Source organism: Vidua chalybeata, chromosome 2 (genome assembly GCF_026979565.1).
Source record: "Vidua chalybeata isolate OUT-0048 chromosome 2, bVidCha1 merged haplotype, whole genome shotgun sequence".
Classification (NCBI taxonomy): Eukaryota; Metazoa; Chordata; class Aves; order Passeriformes; family Viduidae; genus Vidua; species Vidua chalybeata.
Genome location: NC_071531.1, coordinates 7,437,773 through 7,458,302, shown reverse-complemented (window position 1 = coordinate 7,458,302; position 20,530 = coordinate 7,437,773). Strand labels below are relative to the sequence as shown.

Sequence of the window (20,530 nt, the reverse complement as noted above, 5' to 3'; positions counted from 1 at the left end):
TGCTCCTGCTTTATCTGCAAGATGCAGATCTGATCATGAAGCGTCCTAAAATGTTGGTTTTAGCAGAGATTGTGCTGTCAGGTGATGGGCAAGAGGGCTGTGCATTGTACTCAGCTGTGTGACAGCAGGGACACTGACCTTGGGGTCGATGGTTTAAGTGTCTCTTGTGCTCAGACACCTGCCTGGCCCAGAGAGTTTCCCTGTGCTGCTCGGACACAGCCGTGGCTGCCTGGAGAGCGCGTGGCCGACACCATGCTGGGTGTAAAGTCTTCATCTTCCCTGCAGGAACCGGGACAGATTCCGCGCTCTCCTGCTCTGAAATCCTGCTCTTCCCTCTGAGCTGAGAGATCAGCAATGTGTGTTTCCAGCAGTACAGAGCAGCTGGCACACGGCACTCTGAGTGGATTGGGAAAGGTCTGTGAGCCCGCGATTGCTTTTCTCCTCTTCTCTATCTTGCTCATTCCTTGTGGAGACACCAGAACTGCCTGCTTCATTCTTTCATGATTCTTGTTTCTAAACTCTTAGCAAATGGCTTGTTTCTCTGATTGCACAGGCAGGTGACAACCCATAATTACATTTTTTTAATAAATAATTTGGTTTTTTTTCTTTATTTTCTTAGACCACATTCTTGCTGCAAAATTGTGCTTCAGCTGGTAAACCTGAATCAGTTGTTGGTTGCAAATCCATGGCTCAGAGTCCCTTCACAAATCAATGCTATTTTCAAAATCTGTCTCTGGAATGAGACACCTCGAAAGATGCCAAACCTTTGTCTGTTTGGAATAACTGCAAATATTTTTCAGTAAAGTAGTGCTCCCAGCCCTGCCCTCAGCATGAAGTGCTGAGGTTTTGTTTGAAGCAGTGGGAATGGATGGTCATGAGCTGCCTGGAGTTAGGATACACCTTCTGACTGAAGTTTATTCAGAGAGCTGGTGCTCCCAGGCACCTGAGGTCCTGGGAGAAGGCAAATTTAATGTGTGGCACCTGGTGACACTGCACTGCTCTTCTCTGGTGCAACTGGTTTTCATGCTGTACAAGAGTTACTGTTGGAGCAGAGGGGAGAAGTTGTCAATGTAAATAGAGGAAAGAAACAATCTGATTTTTGGATATAACTTCTGAGTCTCAGAATTCTGTTGCTATGTTGCCCCCCTAGGATCATACTCAGTGTTTTAATATGAACACACCTTCATGTCCCCTCTATTTTCTTTAAATTTGCAGCTATTGCCAGCAACCCCCTGTGAAATGAACCTATTGGCTGTTTTGTTTCTCTTGTGGATTATCATATTTTCTGCTTTGGAAAGAAACATGATGTGCAGGACTTGAGGAATCATTGTCCTTTGCTAGAGAGGCAGCAGCTGCTGTCTGAGACTGACAGCTGCTGGCCAGCCAAAGCTCAGGAACTTCATGGCCAGTTTTCAAGGGTGTTGTATTTTGGCTAATTCTTGTCTTCACAACATGTGGCTGATAGCTTTTAAAAGAAATTGAATTTTAACTTGTTGGGTTTTCCTTTGATAATTTTTGTGGTCACAAATTCAGGAGGAACCAAATCAATGGAGTAAAATTCCAGAAAACTGGTGTGCCTGCTCTGGAGAATATTAAGCCTTGCAAGAAAATAGCCTGTCATGTTCACTCATGTTCAGAAGACAAGGCTAGTTTGGGTGAGAAAACAGTGCTTGTAAATGCCTGCTTTTGCAGAATTAAGGTATGAGATTGTTGCAGAATCACTAAAAATACTGATCTTTCCTCTTCCCCCACCCAAATCTGATAGAGATCGGTGGAGTTTGAAGGATCTGCTGCAATAACCTTGAAAGCAGTTTTAAAAGAGCTTAAAAAAGTGCTAACAATGAAATAAAGACCAGAAAATATAATTAAAAAAAAAGGTATTACTTCAGAGAAAAACATATAGCAAATATTTAAAACATAAGCCTAAATATGTGCAAGATTGGCACCAAATATCCATTCCTCATGGGGCAAGGCTGGTATTTTAAATTCCAACATGAAGAAGAATACAGAAAATAGATATTTCTGGACAGAGAATTATCTATGCCTTTCACCCAAAGTCTGATTTTGTTTACCCTGTGGTTACTTGAAGCAGTCTGATCTTGTACTCTGTGGTCAGTTTTAGCCTTGAATGGGAGAAGTTCATTTCTTCTGCAGTTCTTCTCAACTTTGACCTTCACCACATCCTTTGATTTTTGTTGTACTTCCTTCTTCATCTGTCTTTTAAAGGACTGTTTTAGAGTTAATTCTTAACTTGCACATCATAAATCTTATATTCTCAATGAAAAATACCAAGGCATTTCAAAAAGACCTAAAACCACCTTTACTTTTTCTGTCCACACCTGATGGTTTACTCTTCATGCATATTCTATGTATTTGCCATTTGGATTAACAGCTGATTTCACTTTGTTCTTGTTCAGTGGGTTTTGTCCTGTCTCAGGAGCTTCTTGACATGGCTGGAGGTTTGCAGTGAGGCTTCAGGCACCCTTGTTCTGCCTCCCCTTGTATTCCACACCCTCCTTTCCACTCCTCCTCTCCTCACCTGCTTGTTTCTGCTCCAAGCCAGAGGGCACTTGCCTGTGCCCTCACTGTGCTGCTCCAGCAGGGCCAGCTGTGACTGAAACTGGATCACTGCAATGGCCCTGGTAAAACCAACATTCACCCCTTCCCTCTTTTTTTTTTTTTTTTTGATGTTTAGGTTCCCTATTATTTCCCCTAGTATTTTGTAAGTCAGGTTGGGCCATAAGTGGCTTAAACTGGATAATTGGAATAAAATGCTATTGTTGTATCTGAAAGGGGGACAAGCTAAATGGGAAAGATTGTGCTCAATTGCTGTTCAGTTTCCTTAAACTGAGGGCAGAGCCCAAGGATATTGGGAAGATGCCCAGGGAGTTCTTGGGCTTTGTGGGGGCAGATCAGGGGACAAGCAAGGAAGCACTGGTTGAGATGAGGATGTGCCAGACTCACAACAAACTATGCCAGGCAGCCAGATGTAAAAATATGTGTAAAAATATAAGTGGTTACTTCTGGGCTTTTGATGATGAGAACAAGGCTGAGTGCACAGTGCCAGGGTGGGCAAATGTGATAAATCAGTAACAAAGGACAACCAGCTGTGCCCATGTAAATTGGAATGGAATTGGCAGCAGCAATTCCTCACAGTGCTGAATGATTGTGTCTCAATGTGCTGTGACAATAAGAAATACATCAGACTCTAAGTGGACAGGCACTTCCCTGATGTATGAGACTGGTAAAGAGCCAGAGGGCAAAGCACAGAAATAAATGATAAACTTGCAATCAGACAAAGCTGGTTCTACAAATATACTTTTGTCTCTGTTGAAAGCATTTGTGAGCAAGCCAGATACCCAGTGCTGCATGGATCATGGGCAATGTGGGACACAAATGACCACAAATTCTAGGGATGGGTGAGACATTTCTGCTCTGTGCCACAGGGTACAATGACCTTCACCAGAGGATCCCCTGAGGATGTGAAGTTGATTTTGATTCACAGACCTTTTCTATTTTCCTAAGAGTAGGGTTGGGTTTCTGTGTTCTTGGCTCAGACCTTGTCTGTCTGCGGTGGCTCCTCCAGTGATGCTGCCAAGCTTTATGACTAAATCTCAGCTGTGGATCTGTGACACTTGAGGGCAAGCTCAGGACACCCCTTGGCCTAATGTTAACAGAGCACAGGAGGCATTTATGCCAACACAAAGCAATAAAAATCACCATGTAGCCCTCAAGGATACAGAACCTACCTTTTTGAGAGGAAAATTTTTTCATTAAATTGCTAAAACAGGATGAATCACTGAATCATAGAATGGTTTGGATTGGAAAGGATCTTAGAAATCACCTAGTTCCTGCCATGGGCAGGGACACCTTCCACTAGGTCAGGCTGTTCAAAGTCCCAACCAATCTGGCCCTGAACATTTCCAGGAATGGGGCATTCACAACTTCCTTGAGCAACCTGTGCCAGTGCCTCACCACTCTCACAGTAAAGAATTCCTTCCTTATACCTAATCTAAACCTTCCCTCGTTCAGTTTAAAGCCATCCCCCCCCTTGTCCTGTCACCATATTCTCTTGTAAAAACTCCCTCCCCATCTTTCTTGTAGGTTCCATTTACATACTGGAAGGCTATGGTGAGGTCTCACCTTAAAAAAAAGTGTCTGTCAGAAAGAGCTTGGAAAACAAGAGACAAACCAGAAAGGAGGCAGATGCAGGCCAGCAGGAGAAGGAGAGTTGCAACTGGTGTCACACTGGAGAACACAGTTTAGGAAAAAAAAAAAAAGGACCTACATCCCTACATCCATCCCACAGACTACAAGGATGTGGATTTTAAGGTCTGTGGGCAGCTTCCTTAGCTCAGCGAAATGCTCCTGGTGAGCATCTACGCTCCCATCTTCCAGCCATGGGAATTTCTCATCTCTCAGTCTTTGGCCACTGGAGCCACAGAATCACAGAATATTCTAAGTTGGAAGGGACCCCAGTGGAAGATCTTCCTCAGGATGCTGCCTGTGCAGCTCAATACTAAAAGTGCTAGTTAGTGTTTCAGTAAACCTGCCTGTTTTGGGGCAGTGGATTCCACACCTGCATCTGCACCACCCACTGAAATCCAGATTTGAATACCAAAGTTACTGTGATGGGGTAAAATCTCTGATGAAACCCCAAATTACCTCACATGGACTCTGCCTGCAAAGGCCACTCAGGGGCTGGGGACTGTTCAGCCTCACCATTGGAATTGCTGACACCCTGCAGCCTTACCTTGGCTTGACCCTATAACATGTGGTGTCACGTCCCTAATACATCCTGATCACAGGTGAGAATGCAGGAGGGAAGTGCAGGAAGAGGTGAAGGGACTTTACCCTGTCCTGCACAGCAGATGGCTCCTGCACAGCTCTCAGGTTCCAAATCTGCAGCTCTCTTTCTGAGCCTTTGCCTTTTTATTTTCTGAGTAGACAACTTACCTTTCTACTTGTTCATTCAATCTTACTGTCACTTCTATTGACAGGTACCTTAAAAATCCAAATTGGGTTGGGTATGAACTCCTGAAGTGGAGTGGATCACTCAAGTGAAGTTCAGGAATGTTCAAGTGCAAGAGATAAAAAACCTGACAGCTGAACTATCAGCTTAGATTGAGCAGCAGTGTCACCCTTCCCTCAAGCCTCATTACTGCACACAGCCAGGACTGAGTTTGTGAGACCCAGGCAGGGAGGATTTCATCACTCTGTGGATCCTAAAAGGTCCTTTTTAGTGTGAGACTGGGGCATGTGAACCCCAGCCAGCCCCAGAGCCTACAGAACAACCCAGCTGCAGCACAGCTGGGACAACAGGGAAGAATGGAGAAGTAGATAGTGACACCCCTCCAGTGATCTCTCATTCTTTAGCTGTTTTAATGATCAAACCAGAAAAATATATTAAAAACATATTAATAAAAGTACATGTCAAGACAGAAGATCAAAGATTCTAGAATTATTTTGAGTCTTTCCATTGCCCTCAGAGACTTAGTATCACAAATTACAGCCAAATGGATAACACTGAGCCCAGCAGCCCACAAGACAGTTGAAACATTTTATTTTCTACCTGAAATATTGCTAATTTAAAATCACAAATTGATGATGTTGGCAGAGTGGAACCCTCAAATGGCTGGCACTGAAATTCCTTGGAGGCTCCTCCAGGCAGGGGCAGCTGCTCAAATCAACAAGGCATTTTCCTGGAAGCAGGATCTCTCTCCTCTTCCTTTCCTAACACTTGGGAAATACCCTAAAGCCTTTACTGAAATGCTTATTTTGAAGAATAGAGAACCAGAATATTTTACTTTAGGAGAGTTGTCATGATCAGTAACTTGTATATTTCAGAGATTAATCTTTTTTATCCATTATAAAGTTTACTTGTCTGCATTTTTTCCCCTAACAATTAATGAAAAAAAAAAAAGTTTGGAAAGTTTTCATAATAAACAGAAAACAACCTTGTGGGATCTATTTTCTTTCACCTATGGGGTAACTATAAATCTTTACTGATTTATAATCCAATAATCTTTACTGGGTTGTGGTTTTGACACAGATTTGTTGCTTTTGTTACATCCATCCTAGTAAACAAAAATGGCTGTAAGGCAGAGTAAGGAGATGTTTAGACACAGAAATTGTTGAATTTAGTGAAAAATGACTGAGTTTAAAAAACTTTATTTCTGCATAAGCCTGGGGTGGATTCTTCAGCATTCAGTAGTATGTGCTGTAACATTGCTGCAACCTGTAATATTCATTGATTATTAATGAAATACTCTAGACAACAATTCATGCATCTCTCACTCCACAGTTATGTTAGTTAAGAGAGGAGTGCTTCTGTAATTTCATCTCCTTGCTCTGAACTCATCTCAGGAAACTGTTGGTTGTACAGAGGCAAAGCAGACAATTGTGTTGAAGCCATCTCGATTTTCATGTAGTGGATTAGCCCATTTCCACAAATGACTCTCATTCCTCCTTGACAAAAAGGAGCAGATTTTGCTCATTTTTAAATAAATTTTAATTCCAATTAAAATACTTCCAGTTGATAATTCCAGTTTTGATTACAGAGTCATTTAGGTTGGAAATCAGCTCTTAATATCACCTAGTACAACCCCCTTGGATCAAGCAATGGTAGCTGCAGCAGGGTCTTCAGAACTGTGTGCACTTGAATTAAGTGTCTTCAGAACTTTTCTCTGAATTGTTTTTTAAAAGGAATTTAGGAAAACCTTCTAAAGGTTTTATGCAAATGCTGCAGACCCTTGGTCTTTCCAGAGAAGAATTTCCCTAAATATGCTCATCATGGGTTGCCTTGTCTCCCAGTGAAAACTGTGGGATGTTTAGGCTGGTAGCTCTGAATTGCTCTAATGTGTAGCTGCAACTTTTCAAGGAAACACCTGGAGCTATTGTCATGTCAGGTTATAATCTGCTATTTTTGCTTAGAAAGTTTAAGATTACATGAGAAACCATCAACTTTCTGGCCAAAATCTTAACTGAGAAATGTATTTCTGAGGTAAGAATTAATTATTTATTCATGTACAGGTCTGAGAAACAGGCTTAACTCTGAGGCTAAATTGTAAGGAGTCAAGAGGATTTTTGTACTTGCTTCTGTCCAGCTTTCACAGGATTAGAGCAGAAGACTGTTAAAAATCACTTAAGGCGAAGAAAGTCAAAATTACTATAGGTGCACTTACTGTATCAGCAAGCAAAAAACACCCAAAACACTGCAAACACTTAAATGTGGGAAGTGGCTTTGTATTTTATTGTGTAGCATCAGTAAAAATAGTCTCCTCTATCCTAAGCTTGTGCACTCATCCCCATGGTGTAGACATGAGGCACAATTATTCAGAATTTACTTCTGTTCTGTTGGTCAATGACATGCTTCCTGTTGTGCAGATATTTTGATTTATATGTGACTATTTGACATAATGTGCAGCAGTTTCCTTGTCAAGAGTTATGACTGTCTCTGAGCTCATTAAAGGTAGAGAAGAAATTAGTCTGAGAGACAGGTTTATTAAGGAAATGAATATGCTTCACGTAAAAAAAGCAGATTTTTTATGGTGCCTGCTTTAGCTCATCCTCTGTCAATTTAGCTCATAAAAAGATAACTCTTTAATAGTCAGGAAATATATATTTTTTTCCTGTAGTTTTCAAAAATCCTTTTCTACCAAGTTTTTTAAAGCCTGTATTGAATTCTAACAGCCTTCACTAAAGTTGTTGAATACTATCTGCAGTGAAAGAGAATGGGGCCAGAACTGTTTGCATTTAGGATTTCAATGCAGATTTGCAAAGCACTCCTGTGAGCTCTGTTGGCATTTCCAAGTATTTCTTTAAGTAACAGTACTCTGAAATAATTTCCTCATAGAAAATAATAAAAATTGAACAAATACTGGTTAGTCTGTGCTTCACCTTGTCTTAGTGGCTCTGGTACCCAGTTTTTGGAGTATACACACCAGCCCAATGCTGCTCAGGTTGAACACCTCTTCTTCTTTGTTGGGATTTCAAAGTCAACTATCACAGTTTGACGCCCCCATGAAATTTCACCTCCCCAAATAAATGCTGTGAGATGCAATCAGGAACAGAGCAGAGCAGGCCCAAGCTTAAAAACAAAGGAGAAAGAACTTTATTAAGCTACTACCATGATAAAAGACACACACTAAATCCAGAATGAAAACCCTCCAGAACACTCCTCCTCCCCCCACCCAAACTCCAGCAAACCACAGTGAGACACAACTTGGACCCTCAATCAAGTCATCACCCTTCAGATAATCAATACTCAGTCCATTAAGGGAGAGAGGAGTCTCTCTTGCACCACAGACTCCCCAGGAAACACAGTTGCCACCCTTCTGTGTTTCCCTGTCACACATGCAACCACCCGGAGAAAATCTGCCAGTGTGACACTCTCCTTTCCATGTCACAGTGCTCTCACCACCGTGCATGGACAGACTGCCCATAGGATTCCTTTAAGGATGCTTTGCCATGGACCAAAAGAAATAACAGTTCAGCTTCTCATTTTGGGACAACAGTCCCCACCATTTTCTTCCTCCCCTGGGGCCGAGGGTCTCAAGAACAGAGATCTTCTTCTTCCTGGAGACAGAGGGCATCACCACACCCTCCTCAACTCTTCTCTGTTCACTCCACTCCTGTGTTGGTAGTTGCTGAAACAGGTCTCTTGGCTCACCATTGCATCCCCCTAAAAATGCAGTCTCTGTTGCAGGAGAAATTGGTTCAGTCTATGACTATCAAGACAAGAAAAGTCTAGTCACAAGCCACTCCATCATCTCCTCCCACCTAAAAATTTCTTCTTCTAACATCTCAGGTCCCAGACTGTTTCTCTTCCACTATAAATTGAGGAGGAATATTTTACAAAGCCCTCATTTCCCAGGAAAGGGTTGAAAGTTCAGACTCCCTGGCCGGCTGAAATCTCTGCCCAGAACTCCAACTCCCACAATGGGCACCTTCCCCCTGCCTTCTCCTTCTCCTCTGCCGGCAAATCTCCAGGTGCCGTCAGGCTCTCTGTCTCCTTCCCTTTGGGGGGGAACAAAGGCATCTCCATTTCTCTCCACCCTTCCGTGGGCAGGGGCCGGCCCGGTTCCAGTCCCTACACACCTTGGGCCTACCTCGACCAGGCTGCATGGCTTCCCCTCCTGCACCCAGCCTGAGGCTGGGCAGGGGAGAGTCTGCACTGCACTCTGACCGGAACCAAAGACAGACAGTTCCCCTGTGAATTTTTGCTTTTAACCCCCTGTGTTCTCAGAGGCGTGTCCATACCTTCAGTGGTCACTCCAGGTGCCAATATCCAAACCTGACCACTGATTGGTTTGACTTCCTGAAAAAATTCACTTCTGTGTCAAACCATGACATCACCTGAGTAACCCTCATGAAGTTTCTGAGGCAGGTAGGTTTTTTTTCTTTTAGAGACGAGTGGCACAGCATTGTTCTTGACCAAACCATATAAAAAGAAATCCACTGCTAAAACACATGGAAGAATTTGGCTTTAGTGATTTTTAAGAATGTCCATCTGGCAGTGGCCAGGAATCTAAACTAGGCTACCATTTCCATGCAATAATCTTACCACTCTGAGACACTGAGTAACCTAGTGAGTGTACTTTTATTAGGTAAATGGAAGCAGAGGTTAATGAACATTTATTGGACCAACTTAACACCTTGAAATCACAGGCATCAGTCAGACTGAGAGGCAGCATACTGATAAGATCAAGTTTTTTTTTACAAATCTATGAGCCCCTGTACAAAAATAAAGTATAAAAGGGGCAAACAGAAACATTTGTTTCTTCCCAATCCCAGGGCTGCTTCTGAGGTCACATTCAGCATAAATTTAGAGAAGTCCATGTGGCGCTCCAAATTATGCAGTGATATTTACAGTACCAGGAGGACCCTTCTCCACTTGGAGACTGAAAAAACCAACAAACTGTAACACCAGCTTTGCACCTGCACAAGCCTTCCCTATGCAGGTGAAGCTTCCACCTCAATTTCTGCAGCCTTTTGCCCTCTATGTACCACACAAACAACAGAGATGCTTCAGAAGGGTCTGAGCAGGGTGGGAGGACTGGGCAGACTGAGGAGTCCTGGGCTTGCTCTGTCTGGGACTGTGCAGAACTCTGCTCATGGAGCTCACTGTGTGCTGTGGATCTGCTGAACTTAAAGCCTAGGCAGGGTTTCCAATTTAATCTTTTGCTACTGAAGGTTCCTACAAGGAAAACAGACTGTGGTAAAGAGGAGGCAAGACAGGATGCTAACTGTGTGCTTTACAGTTTTTGTCTCTTGATAAAAGGTTATACAGTGAGAATAAAAGAAACAAAGCTCTCCAGGTCAATCTTTCTACTGTGTAGCATTAACTGAATGGTAGCTCCACTTAAGAGAAGAAAAGGTATTAGTTACATCAAATCACTACTTATTGTCATCTACATAAGGCAGAAGCACCCTCATGGGCCATGTGAGATTTCTTTCCTTATGAGCTGGATACACAGAACTCCAAGAAATTCACATTAACAGAGTCAAAAGTGTAGTTAAAACATTTATGGTAGACTATACTCGAATTATCAAAATTACTTTACCTGTTTAATGCCATAAACATTTGAGATGAAAAACATTTCACTGAAGTCAGACACCAATGCTCATCAGAGAAGTTTGTATTTCTAACATCAGAAACACTCCACTGCTTGATTTTCAGTAGGTCTTCCCATCTTTGTGCTTTGCTGGGAAAAGAGGTAGTTCTGAGAGTGAATGAACCTGTCACTTCCATGAGCTCAGCCAGTGTGGACTCACCACTGCAACAGCACACCAGCTACGGTTCACCCAGGACTAAACACAACCACTTGAAAAATTACCTCTTACTCACTAAATAGTTCACAGTTTGCACCATCCCCTTCTTGTGGGGCTAAACCCAGAACAGATGAGCACCTACACCTCTTCTGACAGCTCCCTCGCTTCCCTCCACGTGAGGCCCACGCTGACTCTCTCATCCATTACTTCCCACAAAACTACAAACTCAAGGGACTCGGGTACGGCTCTTGTTTAGGGATGCAGCCACAGAACTGTGATTCCAGCTGTGGCACTAAGGGCATTCAGCAGGTGGGGTAAAGTGATGGATGAATTTCCCTTCTGTGGGCTGCAAGCCGGGCAGTGAATGCTGCAGGAAAGGAACACCTTTGCCTGCCCTGGCTGGGTGGGAGGAGGCCCGGCCAGACTGAGATTTCAGCTGTGGATTTTCAAGAATTGTAAACATACTCGACCACCCAACCTGCAGAAGTAGTAGGCAGGAGAAAATTAGCAATAGGATTACCCTTGTGGGAAAGATTCAATCTTGAGAACCCTTTTCTGTTTGCAGAATGGTGCAATGGTTCCAAACAACTGGAACAGCCCACAGACCAACTCCAGCTGCAAGTTCCACTTTGAGGAAAAATCCTGTATCACTGTATCATTTTAATATAAACACTAAAATTCACACTGTACAACAGCACAGCCAATCAAACTTAGAGAAGTAATTTTAAAGAACAGTGTGCTTCTGACACCTAAAAAGAGGTGGCAATGCCTGTTGCCTTTAACCATTTTCAGAGAAAATGCAAATCATGTGGGCCAGTGAGAGCACAAAGAAGGAAAATGAAGTGCCAGGTCCACCCATGGTTACACTTTCTTAGTTGGTTCTGCCCTAATTCCAACTTTATGGAAGGAATCCTGTGCTGATCCAGGAGGAGCAGAGCCCCTGGGACAGACTGCAGGCTGTGTGCCTACAAAGGCTTCCCTTAAGGACTTTAAGACACTTTTCCTCACTGCACGAGTCACTGATTTGCTCTTGAAACTCTCTGTGATGAAATGAAGCACCCAAAAGCATTTAATTGTTGAACACATAAAAGGAAGTATATTTAAAATAAAAAAAATTGGTCAGACTGTAGAGTCAATTACCATTTTTAAAGGAATTTACAGGGCTGTTGTAGATGAGTCTTTTGGAATAGTCAGTTTATCGTAATGTCTAAACTGGTTTCTTCATTGCACAGTATTTTCTTTTAAAATGTGTGCATCTTTAAACAATTACAGACATATTAAAAATCAGCATTTCTTTGCTTCAACTTAATTAAAACGTTAATACTCTCAGACAACACAGATCTGAAATGGTGAAACCAGTAATTGCCCCCTCCCACCTTACAACAAATTAAATTGAGACAAAATTACAAACACATTTCACTACATGATTATTATTAATAAAAATCAGTTTTTCTTTTTTTTTTTCTTTTTTTTTAGAAAGTTGCCCAAAATGCAAGGGATGTGCATAGGTTTACAACTTAGTCAGAATAATATTTTGCTTTATTCCCTTGGGTAGGTGTTCCCATGAACGGAATGTACTTTGCTGTAGATTACAGGTTTTATCAACACAGATACACCAACGGCATGAACGCTTGCGACTGTCCACATGCATTAAGAGTCAAGACCCAATTTCAAATTTCTAAAACTTTTACAGAGTTCTTCAAAGAGACAGTATCACATTATCTGGATGTTACACAAAAATACTTAAAAATACTATCCTAGGAGAAAAAAAAAAAGCGCGAAAAAAAAGGCCTTTAAAATTTATTAATTTGTTTTGTAACCACTAGACTAATTACTTCAAATAAATAAAGGAAAGCAAAGTATTCCAATCCATAAAATCAGACTCTAAAAAGAATGTAGTGTTCCACCCCCAAGTTAAGGTAACAGAATCATATTATTATTACTATTAAAATAGATTATAGAAAGCAGCATCTATTTTGTGCAGTTTTTAGGGGCCCTCGAAATAAAAAGCTATGATTTCCAAAAATATAACATTCCAAAAGACTGAATAGTACATATATTTAAAGATACATTTTATTAAAGTTTAGGAGAAATTATTAAAAAAAAGATACTGTCTCTTTAAATTAGTGTTTCATCTGTTTTTTCCCTCCTCCTATCTATTCGGACATGACAATAATTATATTTTAGGTCACACTACATCTAGGTAGTCTCTAGGGGCCAAGACCTGTTGACACAAGGTCAATAACGAAGAGGTTTTCCATGTATGAGGTGGTTCCCAGTAATGACAGATTTTTTTTTTTCTCCTTAATTCTCCCATTCCCGGTCTAGTAGACCCAGGAGACCGGGACCCACTGGGAGGCTGTACACACGAGCTCGATGGCTTCCTCCAGGTGCCTGATGGTTTCATCAATCTCATTGTTGATAATTGTTAGGTCAAAGTAGTGTGCATATGTTCTCTGTAAGATTTCGGACTCCTTCTGCAGGCGCTGAAGGGATTCATCCTGTGCAGCGGCCGGGAGAGAAAACGGGAGAAAAGAAAAGTTGGATTGTTTCGTGCTCTTCCACAACAGCTTCTCAACTGAGAAGGAAATGGGTAAAAAGGTCTCAGGGAGCCGAGGTGCTTTAGCTCTCCCACCTACAGCTATGGGAATCACATGGGACAAAGGGCACAGTTTCCCTCTGGAAGCTGACACTCAAACAGCACTCGGTTATTGACGTTCTTGGAGACAAAACACAGCTCTAGAGTTAAAAAAGCGAGGTAGAGGATGGAAACTTGGAAAAGCAGCAATGGAGACCACATGTGAATAAATCAGACCTGGTGTTATTGGGCCCATGTCACAGTGAGAACATGAGAAACGGGAGGAGGGGGAGAGGCTGTCAGGTATTAGCTGTTCCCACTTTTAAGTAATGTTTTCTGTTCCACACCAATCCTCTGGGTCTGCTTCCTTTAATGGCAATTTACTGATAAGGAAGTTCTCACTCCACTCCTCTGTGGTTTCTATCTCAGAGCAGGGCATTTCCAGCTCCTCTCAGTGGGAGATCCTGGAGATGAACCAGGCAGCCTGGACATCAGACCTTTGTTAGCGAGGTCTGCCTGCCTGAGGCAGCTGGATGAAAAAGGCTTCTTCCCAGGGCTCTGCAGCAATTTTAAGTTTGAATTCTCTTCCTGCAAATTTCCTTATGAGTTAAAAAAAACCCAACAAACCCATTTGCTGGTTTGCTGTTTTTTACCCATTTCAAGGTTTTCAGGAACCTTGAAAAAGCTACAGGAAAGCAATCAAGTCTTTCCTGTCCCACAGGTTTGGGGTGGATCTGGTGCCAAATGATTCCTGCTGCTCTGCAGTATCCATAGGCTGACTCTACTGGATCAATCAGCTGGGACACACTTTTCTAGAGTTTTAGGCTGCAAAAGTACAGACACAGTGCCCACAGCTTTGTCACTAGAAATTCTTCTGGAAACAGATTTTTATCTGGCTGTTAAGATGACCTCCACCTTTATTTTTTTTTCTGTTTCATCTTCCCAAGTACTTGTAATTACAGTGACAAGTAGCTGTGGAACAACAGCTTTCAGGTCCCCTCAAGGAAACAACCTGCTCTGAGACAGTTCTCCTTCCCTGCAGCAACGAAACCAGCCACTTCTGGAGGAGAAGTTCTCTGCCAGAGTTACAGTTCTGCTTCTCCCCTGAAGCTGCAGCCTCAGATGGGGAGGGGGCTGTGTGGTGTGGTTGTCTTCACTTGAAAATTATTACAAACTCCCTTCCAAGTAAGGCAAATACTCCTCACATTCACTTCTGTACAAGGGATGTTCCCTGTATGGGCCATTATGCACCACCAGCAACTCCTGGAACTTCTGTAGAAAATTCCAGTGTGTGCAAATTTAATTTATGCTATTACAAAAGAGAACAATGTGTATCAATGCTAGTATTAAATATTTTTGTAGATTATTTCATGTGGCCCAGTATCTTTAAGCCAAAACCCTACTTAGGTGAACTTCCAACTTCTCAGAGATTCCAGAAGAAACATCAATTTGTATCAGCTGAGCATCAAACATTTCCTGCTTAAATTAACCTACAAAGGAAGGTCAATAACTTGTCATGCAGACTATTTGCAATGCTTTAAATGTATCTAGCTAAGATTAATTTTGTATTTACAGTCTGTCTTGTCCAAATCATAGTGCACCTTGAAAATAGTTTTGATCTCATGACACAGGGCTAACAGTACCTGAGAAGCCCCTAGAAGCCCTAGAACTGTTAAGTCCTTATGCAGATTTTGAATAATTATTCAGATTTCCCATCAATGTTACTTTTACCTGCAGATATGGACTTTTCTCACTACAGCCTCTCTTCTACTGTGACTGACAATGAAAATCTGAAAATCTCACAGCTATCTCATCTTAAAAAAAGTGAGCTGGTAAAGTTTACCTTGCACACACAAAGGTTCCACAAAACGAAGTGTTTCAAAATTTCATTACATTTCAGTATTTTTCTGAATAGCTTCTCCTAGATCCAACTTTGCTGGGATCAAAGAGGTCTTTATTTTGGAATATCTAAATTTCCCAGCCTGCTGGAAATGTAAATCATTACTTCTTTCATATACTTTTATGGGCAGTAGTAAGTTTGGGATAGGCCATTGCAGTAAGTTTCAAATAGGTTCAAACTTCCCTAAGCTCAGCAAAAGGAAGAGATCAAAGCTCTTGATTTTTATTTCATTCTGGACTAACTTTCACCTGTGTTTGTGATAAGAGTATCTAGTTGTACATGTCAGACTTGGCTGTTTTCTCTGAGTCTGCAAGACTTAAATACCAAAATTCATCTTTGAAGCTAGCTGTAATCAAAGTATTTGCTGTAGTAAGTTCCTCTCAATTTCTCCAAAATGTCTTCATTAAATTCTGCATACTGAACATCCCAGCTTATGTTCCAAGAAGGAAATTCTTCAGCAGTTGTGCTCTCAATAGTGTCAAGAAAGAAGATATTTATCAAAATGTTCAGTGAACTGCAGACAAATGAATGGCCACAACTTCAGAAATTAACATTTGGGAGCACAACATCTGTATTTCCTTCTTCCCTCAGCTTTTGTGCAATAGGGATTTTATGTGGGTCTAGTTGCAGTGTGTCCATTATTGGATCAGACTTTTTCTTCCTAATTCAATCCACTTTCCCACTCTCCTTTTCCACCACAGCTGAAAGGAGTGAAACGTGGCTTTGTCCATGAAATACATAAAGGCCACCAGTGGCATCTTCACTCTCTGAGGGCTGGGTTTTTTTGGCCTGAAAGTACATAGAACAACAGCTACCACTTGTGGCAATCAAAGCCCAGCCCAAAAAATTACTAATATTCCCTTCTAAGGCTGTGGACAATGTGTAAACACCATCAGGTCTTTGCCACTTTTGCTTCAACAGAAATAAGTTCACAATTTAAATAGCTGGTGAACTCCACACTTCCTAAAAAAAATATTCTTTGGCTGTAGGAAGGGAGGAAGCACAGCTAAAAGTCTGAAGAATTTGGCTCAATAAGGTTTACATCAAACAAATGGAGCCTGTGATCTCTTTGCTGCTGTCTAGGCAAAGAAGGTAGGAACAGCTGGAGGAAAGAGGAACTACCCCAAGGTTTTCTGATGCACTTTCTCCTCTGTTTTAGCACAACAACCATCAGATTTAAGCTTCCTCTGTGATTAGACAGGTGGGTGCACTGTGGGAGATTCCCTGTATGATTTACATTGGTCTTGTGCTTTGCAGGACTGCTCAGGGTGCATTCCTATATTCACTGCAAAGGATAACATTTTGTCTCCTGATTCTTGCTGTGTAGGCCTCGATTACTGAGACATTTTGTGTGGTCTCTGACAGGCTAAAGTGTCTCAAGAGACACTGTTAGGATCAGGCCTCTGCACTGGTTTTACCACAAAGTTCAGCTATACATCTGTAAAAGCAGAATTTTTACTCAAAAGCTTCTCTTTTCGCTAGCAGATAATTTTAGTGCAGATATCAAAAGTCATTATTATATTAAATTTTGACTCCAATGGCAAAAGTAATGTTGAATGGGAACAAGCATATCTACATTCTAGAACTACTGCAATAACCAGGACTACCTTGTGAGCCCCTAGCTGGTACTTACAGGCAGTTTTCTGCACCATTTTGGCAGCTATGTACAATTAGTACGAATGCAGGAAAATGAAAAGAAAAGCAAAGATGAATTTTAAGAAAACATGGGAAGGGAAAAAGGGACAGTCATTACAGAAGTGTTCTCAAAAAGTGCAAGTAAAATAAAACAAAGCAGGGCAAGAGGATCAACAGAAAATGACACTCATTATGCAAATGAACCTTTCAAAAAGGAAGCATGAATGGGAAATAGGAAACACACACTCCTCACTCTTGTTTGCTGCCCTGCAGGCTGCTACACACAGACACACTTTGCTTATCTGCCCAGAAAATCTTGGAAAACAGGATTCTGTGTGTGGGTAAGGGCTGTTGCTATTACCATTGCCTGCCCCTCCCTTTCCTTAACTTTGATTGATTAATAAATTAGCATGTTTTGTAAGTGTGGCCTTGGCTCAGCATTTCATGTGCCTGGGTGAAACCCTGCAGGCACAGAGATTTTTGTCAGAGGAGCTTAAAATGGGTTTTACAGCACAAACACAGTATTTTACTTCTGCTAATTCTTTGGCATGAAGTACTTCCCCACCACTACTGTAAAAGGCACATTTCTGTTCTCTTCCCAGTGTATGAGGGAAAATGTTTTCTCCATCACATGAACTGTCTCAAGTATCTCTGTATTACATCCTACAGCTGGAAGATAAAAATTTAAGTACCACTGGCAGATGAGTGAGGCCAAGGAAAGACTATTTGGGAGCTGAGGCAGGTATGGAGGCAACAGACCTGAGCATTTGTGTAATTTTACAGGGTACCTGATGCAATGCTATTTGTTTACACAAAGAAAAATTCAGTGTAGATGACAAAATTCTAGTATTTTATCCAGACTGTACTGATTCACAGCATCACACCAGCAGTTACATGAAGTGTCACTTCACTAAGTGGCAAGTTGTGCTGTGCTGAGGGATCTTGGTTCTTACACTCTTGAGCCATCTTCCCCCTCCTGTCCCTCTTTCACTGCTTGTTCTAGCACTGGTGCTTAAAAATTGACAAAACTCCAATTTAGAACTGGAGTAGCTCACTAAAGCATCATAGTGAAGTAGCAGAAAGCCTCAGCTGTCAGTAAAATTCCAGCCTGAGGCCAAAATTCTTCACTTTCCACTTTTGATTTGAATAATCATTCAGGTTATTTGCATTTAAATATGCTTGTCTTGCTCCTTCCTTTCCTGCAAGCCTATGCAGTGATGCCATAGCTTCATGCTTATAATATTGTAATTACATTTCTATAGAAACCTGCTGTAGTGACACAGCTTCTGACTTTGTGTTTTGATGATCAAAGAGACATCTAGGATATTTGGAACAGATTCATGATCAAATCCAACAGATTAAATACTTTAATATCATGGTTTAAGGAAGACTGAGCAAATTAAGTGTTTGTGAAAATGGAGTTTGTGTTAGTGTCAGCTAAATCCAGAATTGCTTGGTATCCTTGAAATCAGCAGCAATCTGCAGAGCAGATACTCTGTACAAACTAAGTAGGAAATGTATGCTGTGGACCTCCATGAATACTTAGCATCATTCCACAAGCAATTACGCCTTGGGTCAAAGATTCCAATTCTTAGAGGACAGCTGTCAAAATGAACAAGCCTATTTCTGATACATATTTGCTGTGCAGGGAAAATGCTAAAGCTAAAGGTGGGATCAGTGCTGGCACTGCAATATACAATTGAGTAATTTGTGCCAATGATTTGGAAATGGATTTCTGAGCTGGAGCAGGGAATGAAATATAAGAATATGTACTTTGATCATACAGCACATGGATCCTTCCTCTTGAAGCCCACATTTTGAATGGTTGGTTTTATTATAAACAATAAATGTATGCCAATCAACTTAATAAAGCTGTTATTCAATTATTTTTCTGCCTCTTCATTTACAGACAAGGAAACAATTGAAGAGTCTGATTTGCACATTTGAATCTCATCCTTAATTCTGTCTCTGCCAGGACATCAGATTGCAACGTGCCATACCTCATTAATGCCTGGGGTAATCGTAGGTGCAGCAATAAAAACAACAAAAGGAGCAAACTCTGCAGTTCTCAGGACCTTCAATGCCTAAGGGAAAAAAAAATCAGATACTTTAGAGGAAACCTCCAACAATCAATATGAAGTAAGTTTAGTCATACAAGCAAAAGACATAAATTCATGATCTACCAATGCTGGATTTGTTTTTAACTGAATTGAAGTCAAGACCTTAGTAATACAGACACCTATCTTTTTCTATTATTTTATATTTTTGGTGGTCAAAACATGTATTTATCCTTAATTAAAGGGAGTTTATGAGACAGTAAAAGCTTTACAATTTTCAGAGTACCTCTCCCCATACAGTCTCAAAGAGTGTGAAATTGTTTATATTTAAACTGACTGATGAAATGCCATGGAAAAAAAATCAGTTATGCTATAAATAGGGAAAAGAGCCAACTGTGTTTCAGAATATTGATTAGACTATAAATTTTATTATTATAAATTATTTTTTAAAAAGATGAAAATGTGATGTGAGAGGTTTTGTGATGTGATGTTTGAAGTGTTTAAAAATTGAGCATAGCACTAAATGCAGTAAATACAGCTCCAATCTCCTGAACCAAATCTGTGCAAAAGAGTTCTCATTAAAGAGTTGCCTTAATGAACTGAGTGACACAGAGCTGCCATATGTGACACTGTCACAGATCTGGGCTGGACTGAAGTGCAGGACAGTGGGTTAAGCACCTCAGCTGAACTCAGAGGGATGGACAAGATAAAGTCAGGCTGCTAAAGGTCACTCTGGTTTTGCTCTTTCGATTTCCTGTCTTCTCCAAAGCTTTTTCTTTTTAGAGAAACCAACAAAACAAAGCCCCCATAATCCACCCTTTCCTTGAGCTGAAAGGTTTTCATCTCTGCTGCCACCAACAGGAATCACCTCTGCCAACCTGCTCCAAGCAAGAGACAAACCCCATAATTGAAATGTAAGAAAACCCATAAGAGTGCCCGAGGGAGAACAGGCAAGTGGTGTAAGACAGCCAGGAATAAATCCACAAACAGGTTGGCCTCAATGAGCTGAGATGGATGCTGGTTAGCAAATTGGCTTGCTGGACACAAGCTGGAGGAAATGTGGCAAAGGCAGCTGCTGCCAAATGTAAATATATTCTAACAAAGATTAAAATCTCTTCTGAGAATCTATTCTGAGAATTCTGAGCTCTTGAATGATGCATATTGAAAAAGTTTATCTAGAGAGTTTGCTGCTAACAGCTGCTCCATTTGAACTAATTATAAATGCTGCTCTCCCTGAACGCTGTTAAATGTGGGATTTTGTTTTGAAGAACACCACCACATTGTTGTACTCTTAACTGTATTAAATAATTTAGTCAGATATCTCATTTCTGTTGTGAAATTCTTAGAAAAATTTGAACTTCCTGAATCCATTCACAAAGAAGAAACAACTCAGCAAATTTAAGTAGATAACGCTGGTCACAATTTTGTCCTCCCTCCCATTTCCTTCCGTCTGCTAGAATAATATAAACATGACAATCGTCTATATTCATGTTGTTTCACTTTACAAAATATATAAACAGATCCCTGTGAATTGAAAGTAATGAGTACACAGATGTTTCAAAGGAAATGTATCAGAATATTCCACAG

The 20,530-nt window shown here is 41.1% G+C and overlaps 1 protein-coding gene across 10 annotated transcripts in view; it reads right to left on the bottom strand.

Moving 5' to 3' along the window:
- Nucleotides 1-9,582: 9,582 nt before the first annotated feature.
- CASK (calcium/calmodulin dependent serine protein kinase) overlaps nucleotides 9,583-20,530 on the bottom strand; it is a 187,283-nt gene continuing 176,335 nt past the window's right edge. For all 10 annotated transcript variants that reach the window (XM_053936059.1, XM_053936063.1, XM_053936065.1 and 7 more), the window contains 2 exons: nucleotides 18,887-18,970; nucleotides 9,583-13,274 (listed from right to left, as the gene is read on the bottom strand). In XM_053936059.1, coding sequence (XP_053792034.1) covers nucleotides 13,098-13,274; nucleotides 18,887-18,970 — 261 coding nt within the window. In that variant the 3' untranslated portion in view covers nucleotides 9,583-13,097. The remainder of the gene's footprint in view (nucleotides 13,275-18,886; nucleotides 18,971-20,530) is intronic.